A 6921-nucleotide genomic window follows, 5' to 3' on the forward strand; every position below is an offset into this window, starting at 1 on the left:
GTAACACGCTCCTAACACACACACACAATTTTACATTTGAATGGTATTTTAAAAGGCAGCACCTACACCATAGAGTAAAGCCTTAGAGTGGAAATGTTAAACTACATAACAAAAATGGCACTGTCATTAAGTTTTTCAGTCCTATCATAGGTCTACATATAGTATTGTCTAACTTTCATTCACTCATCCTTTGATACACAATTCACATACAACACATCTTGTGCCCCGCTATTAAAATAAAGTACTTAAGACAAAAGTAAAAGCAATTCTTAATGGATAACTCGGAAGACTGGTGTATTGCCTGGTACATGTACAGACAAGGTCAGCTTGCCCAAATAGTACGTTACTGTCTGGTCCTTAAAAAAAAAAAGAAAGGAAATAAAAAGAAGAAAAGTAGATACTTCATGTACCTTACAACAGACTCAAATTTCACACATCAATAAAGCTAGAATGCTGAGCAATTTCAGGGGGGCATGGGTATGTATGTGGGCCCATACCCCATATGGCTCAGCAAATTGAGGACTGTGGTAATTAACCCACTGGCAGAGCAGCACCTTAAACACTGATATTGCTTAGTAGAAGAAACAGAGCATGGAGTGAAGAGCCTGACCATCCACCTGTGAACAACAAGCAAAGGAAAATGGCAGTTTGCAAAAGACTGTGTAAGACTACGCTAACTGAATCACAGAATGTTAGGTGTTGGAAGGGACCTCGAAAGATCACCTAGTCCAATCCCCCTGCTGCAGCAGGAGCATGTAGATCAGCTCACGCAAGAACACGTGCAGGCGGGTTTTGAATGTCTCCAGAGGAGACTCCACAGCCCCCCTGGGCAGCCTGCTCCAGTGCTCAATCACCCTCACTGTGAAGTTTCTTCTCACATTTAAGTGGAACCTCCTTATGGTCCAGCATGCACCCATTGCCCCTTGTCCTATCATTAGATGTCACTGAGAAGAGCCTGCCTCTGCTCTCCTAACGCTCACCCTTCACATGTTATAAACATTAATAAGGCCTCCCCTCGGTCTCCTCTTCCCCAGGCTGAACAGACCCAGCTCCCTCAGCCTCTCCTCGTAAAGGAGATACCCTACTCACTTCATCCCCCTCGTGGCTCTGCCCTGGGCTCTCCAGCATCTCCCCGTCCTTTTTGAGCCAGAACCGGGCACAACACCCCAGATCCCTCCGACCCACCCCCAGCCCCGGCCCTCCCCACAGCCCCCAGCGGGTCCGGGCGGCTCCGTGTCCGCCAAGCGAGCGGGACGGGGCCGGCCGCCATGCCGGGGCCCTGTCACAGCGCGGAGGGGAGGGCCGGGCAGGCCAGGGGAGGGCAGGGGCCGCCCGCCCGCAGCGCCGCCGCTCACCGTCGGCCAGCCCGAGGCGGTAGCAGGCCAGCGGCTCCAGGGACAGCTTGTAGCCCTCGAAGCGGGGCTCCAGCAGCAGCCGCTTGGCGCGCAGCGAGCAGCTGGTGGCGGCCGCCATGCCGGGGCTGCGCGGGGCCCGTCAGCACCGCCCGCCAACTCCAACGCCGCCGCGGGGCACGCTGGGAGCTGTAGTTCCGCCCCGAAAGCTGCTGCCGGGAGGAGCCCTCAGCCCTGGAGCACGCCGGGAGCTGTGGGCGCCCAGCTCGGCGTGGCCGCGCTAACTACATTTCCCAGCGGGCCCTGCGAGGAGGGAGCGGGTGGTGAGCGCCCGGCCCGGCTCGGTTCGGTCCGGCCGTGGGGGGGGCGGGGTAGGGGCTGAGGGGGCCGGGGCGCTGGGAGGGGGGGGCTGCGGGTGAGCGGTGGCAGGGGGCGGGCGTGGAGCCACAAAATGGCCTGGTGGGAAGGGACCCGAGCCCTAACTCCAGCCCTGTCTTGGGCAGGGACACCTCCTGCCTGCCCAGAGTGCCCACAGCCCCATCCAGCCTGCCCTCCCATCAGGGATGGGGCAGCCACAGCTCCTCGGGGCAGCCCCCGCCCGTGTCCCCCCCGTTGTCTTCTCGCAGCCCTGTCGGTGTCGGTAGCCTCGTAACTTTCTGCTTCCCCGCCTAGGTCAGCTTTGCACCATGAATAAGGACGCCCAGATGAGAGCCACCATTAACCAGAAGCTGATCGAAACGGGGGAGCGGGAGCGGTAAGTGGGCGTTGGGCGCTGCTGCCAGATGGGAGTGGTGCCTTGGTCAGAACACCACGAAAACACCGAAATTTTAAATGGCTGAATAAAAATATTATCGTCTGACCGCTTTTCTGATTTTACCCTTCAAATAAAGGATGGGGTGGTTGACCTGAGAACTCCAAAGCTTCTTTGTCTGGTAGGTTGTGTTGGGGAACTCCTGGCTCATGCAAAACTTGTTTCAGTTTAATTGATAAAATTAAGTAGAAAAGATTCCTTATATATAACAAGTAGATTTCTGTTGTTTAATTGGTCAGGTTTCTCAGCTCCAATTTGGGGAGACAGCTGAAGACAAAAGTAGCACAAAATTGTTGTTTCAGAAAGGATGGGAGAAGGCTTTATTTATGTTGAAAGCCTTGTTTAAACTAAATGTTCCAGCTTTGAATGTCAGCATATATTTGCAACAGAGTAGTCTCAGGTAGTTCACGTGATTTGTGAGCTTCTACCTCTTCTCTGGGGTTGCAGCATCAGTGCTACCTTAAGAAAGATTGAGTTAAGATAGCTTCTGAACCAACTCCTTCTCATAGTCCAAACATTGTACACTGAAATTGGTACCCGTTCAGGGTGGGATTCACGTGCCATTCAACCATTTCTGCTGCTGGTCTGGAAATTCTACTATGAGTAGTAACTGTGGGCTTACTTTTCATGCTGAAACATATTTGAGCTTGCTGGGAATGTGTGCTGTTCCTAATAATTTTGTTTATTGTCTTAATAGCCTTAAAGATTTGCTGAGAGCCAAGTTAATTGAATGTGGCTGGAAGGATCAGTTGAAGGCACATTGCAAAGGTAATTGGTGGTCAAATAAATAATCCTTTGTAGTCAACTGAGGTTGTGGTCAAATAAAGGTCCCATGTGAAAACTTTTACTGTCTAACAGTCGATTTAAATCGTATTTAGGGAAGCAAAATATCCCTGGCAGTTGTTTTCATGTGCAAGAAAGCATCTTGCCATCTTTGCCAAAAAAAATCTTGAAACTCTTCTCTGATCTGAAATTCAATAAGTGCCTGAGGAAAAAAAAAAAAAAATGAAATCAGTTCCCTAAATTTTCATGACCATACAGCATTTTCTTTTGAGAAAGACAATTTCTTACACAACTTAAAAATATAAAAGAATTGTGTCATTTGCATACAGGAGTGAAAAATGTGCATTTTTACTACTTGTGAATACAATTCATGAAAGTAAGATCATCTGCCTAACTGAGAGAAAACAAGCTGATGACCTTCTGCATACCCACAATTTCAGCGTTGAATTAACTATCATTTTTACAGTTTACTGACTTGTATGAAACTGTTATTTTATAAATAGTATTTCAGCCTCCAGAAGTATTACTACATGGTCAAATTTGCTTAGTGTAAATAACATATCCTTTGAGCTTTCGTTTTAATTCTGATTTGGTCTATCAGCCGAAATTTTTATGGGGCTGTGTATGACAAATTGTTTTCATAAGTGAAGTTGCAGAGAAGGCTGAAATGGCTGTCTGCCTGATGCCAGTGCCACAGATTACTCATTTCAATAGTACGGATAATAAAGGGAACGTATATATGCCTTTTCAACTATACGTTTTGTAATCTGCTGTAGTAAAGTTATTTGGAATTACTGAATTTATGTTTGTATTTTGAACTGTAACTGCAGCTGCTGAGAAGGCAGATGTAAGTTCAGTTGTCCTTACTAAGGGCATAATAACCTCCAGTAGAAAACAGAGGGGTTTTGTTTGTTTGTTTTCAGTAGCTTGATCTATATCATGGAATGGTATAGGGACACCTCCCACCAGACCAGGTTGCTAAGTCCCATCCAGCCTGGCTTAGAACACTTTCCAGGAGGGGCATCCACAACTTCTCACCTGTGTGGATAAGGGCCAATAATTGAGCAATCCAAAATAAATTTCTTTAGGAATTTAACGCCCCAAAATAGTTGACAAATCATGATGTCAGTTCAGAAAATATATTTGGTACCTTGGAGACTAGGATTCTCCATTTCTCAAAAATACTGACATACAGTTAAAACGTGCATGTTTAAACAAAATGTGTTGGGTTTGTGCTTCTGAATTGAGGCTTTTCAGCATTGACTTCTGCATTTTTTTCAGTAGCCCTCTAGGTAGTATAAGTAGGCAATTTGTTAAAATGCAGGTATGTGTATATGGGATGTCTTAAGCATTGCTTTTATTTTGTGGCAGATTTATACCTTTCAAACTTGTTTTTTTTTACTGTCCTGAAGTTTAAGCAACATAGCTCTATAATCTATTTAGGAAGAGTTGTAAGTGTTTACTGCCTCTGTGCAGTAAAAAACTTTTTCCAGTTGTATCTTTCTCACTGTAATGTAAATAATGATTTTGAAGAGATGTTTAGGCTAGCTTGCAAACTCCAAAATGCTCTAGTAATGTGCACATCATCTGGTAATGCTCAGATAAACTTAAACCTTCCAATATTTGATTTTAAACTATGTGCTGGCGGAGATACATCAGTAGTAGTAAGCTTCCATCCTGAAGCCTATGGCACAAATTGGAGACTAAATCCACTGAGCAATGTAGTAGGTAGTGAGTTAATAACCTACATCTAGGTCAGAATCTCTAGGCTGCTCTGATACCTGCAGGCTTTATATCTTAATCATTGACAGAGGTTTTGTCTTCTACTGAATGAATTAAGACTTCAAATGTCTGTCTTGGTCTTCCCCAGATGTCATCAAAGAAAAAGGATTAGAGCATGTCACTGTTGACGACCTGGTGGCAGAAATCACTCCAAAAGGCAGAGGTAAGAAAACACAAGAATGGGTGTTATTCTTGCAATACAGGTAGGTATGTTCATTAATGTATTATATATGGAAACTATGAACTTGTCTGTGTTGGATGCAAGGAAAAACATTAATACCTTGATTTTAATTATGAATAAGACATGTAAATGGGTGTTGTGTAACAGCCATTCAAAAGTTGTAATGAGCTGTGTGTTTACTTCTGCAGATTATGTTATTTAGTCATGAGTCTGTATTCAACTTGATGATTGATTTGGTGCTCCCAACAAAATTTTGGGTATGAGGTAAAGATGTATTAAAATGTCTTATAAAGATGTCTTCTGTTTCCCAAAGCCCCATCCATCTTGACCTTGAACACCCCCAGAGATAAGGGATCCACAACTTCCAAGGGCAATCTGTTCCAACGCCTCACCACCCTCATAGTAAAGAATTTCCTCCTATCATCTAATCTAAATCTCCCCTCTTTTAGTTTAAAACCATTCCCCCTTGTCCTATCATTATCTGCCTATGTAAATGTAAGTCACTCTCCATCTTTTCCATAAGCCTCCTTTAAGTTCTGAAAGGCTGCAATGAGAACTCTCAATGAGTTTTCCCAGTCTGCGCTGCTCTCTGGGATTGCCCTGAGCCAGGTGCAGCACCTTGCATTTGGCCTTGCTGAACCTCGTTAGGCTCTCATGGGGCCAATTCTCCAGCTTGCCCAGGTCCCTTTGGATGGCATCCCTTCCTTCGGGTGTATCAGCTGCACCACGCAGCTTGGTGTTGTCTGCAAACTTGCTGAGGGTGCACTCAATCCCACTGTCTGCGTCATTGATGAAGACATTAAACAGTACTGGTCCCAGGACAGACCCCTGAGGGACACCAGCAAATAGTCATTACCAGCCTCCACTGGGACATAGATCCAGGAAACACATTTCTTTATATAGTTTTTCTTGGACTCTCTAATAAGCTTTGGTTTTAATGGGTGAAACTTCATTCAGTCTTAAAAAGTAGATATTCAAGATAATGTGCTTAATACCTTCACTCAGTGGTCATGGCTGAGATCTTTGCTCTTAAATTTCTGAATGAAAGAAGTATCCAGGATGATCAAAGCAGTTTCTGGTCATTATGTCCTTGCTACTGTTGAATAATCCTTTTCCTCAAGTTCTCAAATTTTCTTGACTATGGTCATACAGAAACCTGCTTGGTATTAGCATATTTTCCCTTTTGTCTTTTTAATTTCTTGCTTTCTTATGTATTTCAGCCTTGGTACCAGACAGTGTGAAGAAAGAACTCTTACAAAGAATAAGAACCTTCCTCGCTCAGCATGCCAACCTTTAACTACAGCAGTCGTCTTGGATACAGTATTACTGTTTCTGCATTATGTCAGTTGTGTCAGGATTGGAACTCAGTTTCCATGCTTAATGATCGAAATTCGTTTCTTTTTTTTTTGTATGAGTTGAAATTTCCTTGCACTGAATCAATTTCTTGGTGTTATTTTAATAAAAAAAAAAAGTGGACTTGTGGTTCTATGGCTCCTGATCAATATACTGTAACACAGTATCATCTATTTCACTTTTTAGTTTTTAATAATCCAGTACTGTACAGTTGTGTAGAGCTGTTCAGGTTCTCCTCACACACACACAGCAAAAACACAACAAAAAAAACATGTTTAACAAAAAATGCGGAAGGGGAAAGAATTTGGTGGAAGATGGGAATATGACGTGCTAGTGAGCACAGTCTTTCTCATTTTCCCTAAGTACCCTGATAGCATGAAGAAATTAAAAGCCTGTATGAAGCTCCTGGTGCCCTTCCTCTTTAGTGCTTTGTTGCTGGGGAACGAGTGGTTAGAAGTCTCTAACCTATGTTGCACATCCTCAGTAACTGGTCAAAGGTTGAATTATTCAAACAAAGGCATTTTTATCTTTCATCAGTAATTCTTCTCACATTTACTTTAATTACAAAGACTCACTATTCTGATCCACGAAAATGTCTTTTCTAGCTTTGCCACATCACTGGTAATTTTTAATTTTGTGGATGTTTGGGCCTTTTGAAA

General features: G+C 44.0%; 2 protein-coding genes across 5 annotated transcripts in view; one reads left to right on the forward strand and one right to left on the reverse strand.

Annotated features, from left to right (window-relative positions):
• NUDCD1 (NudC domain containing 1) overlaps positions 1-1479 on the reverse strand; it is a 37781-nt gene extending 36302 nt beyond the window's left edge. Inside the window, exon 1 of the mRNA XM_082752265.1 lies at positions 1356-1479. Within this exon, the coding sequence (XP_082608391.1) occupies positions 1356-1473 (118 nt within the window). The 5' untranslated portion in view covers positions 1474-1479. The remainder of the gene's footprint in view (positions 1-1355) is intronic.
• Positions 1480-1628: 149 nt separating this feature from the next.
• Positions 1629-6384, forward strand: ENY2 (ENY2 transcription and export complex 2 subunit). Of its 4 annotated transcripts, none has more exons than XM_082755120.1 (5): positions 1629-1675; positions 2025-2106; positions 2861-2931; positions 4817-4891; positions 6130-6384. In XM_082755120.1, the coding sequence occupies exons 2-5, from the start codon at positions 2039-2041 to the stop codon at positions 6204-6206; spliced, it is 291 nt and encodes a 96-aa protein (XP_082611246.1). In that variant the 5' UTR covers positions 1629-1675; positions 2025-2038; the 3' UTR covers positions 6207-6384. The 4 variants fall into 4 exon arrangements, with proteins under 4 accessions (XP_082611246.1, XP_082611248.1, XP_082611245.1 ...); XM_082755122.1 differs by having other exon boundaries at positions 1640-1696; XM_082755119.1 differs by having other exon boundaries at positions 1642-1701.
• The last annotated feature ends 537 nt before the right edge of the window (positions 6385-6921 follow it).

This window comes from Aythya marila (assembly GCF_965140915.1).
Source record: "Aythya marila genome assembly, chromosome: 2".
Lineage (NCBI taxonomy): Eukaryota > Metazoa > Chordata > Aves > Anseriformes > Anatidae > Aythya > Aythya marila.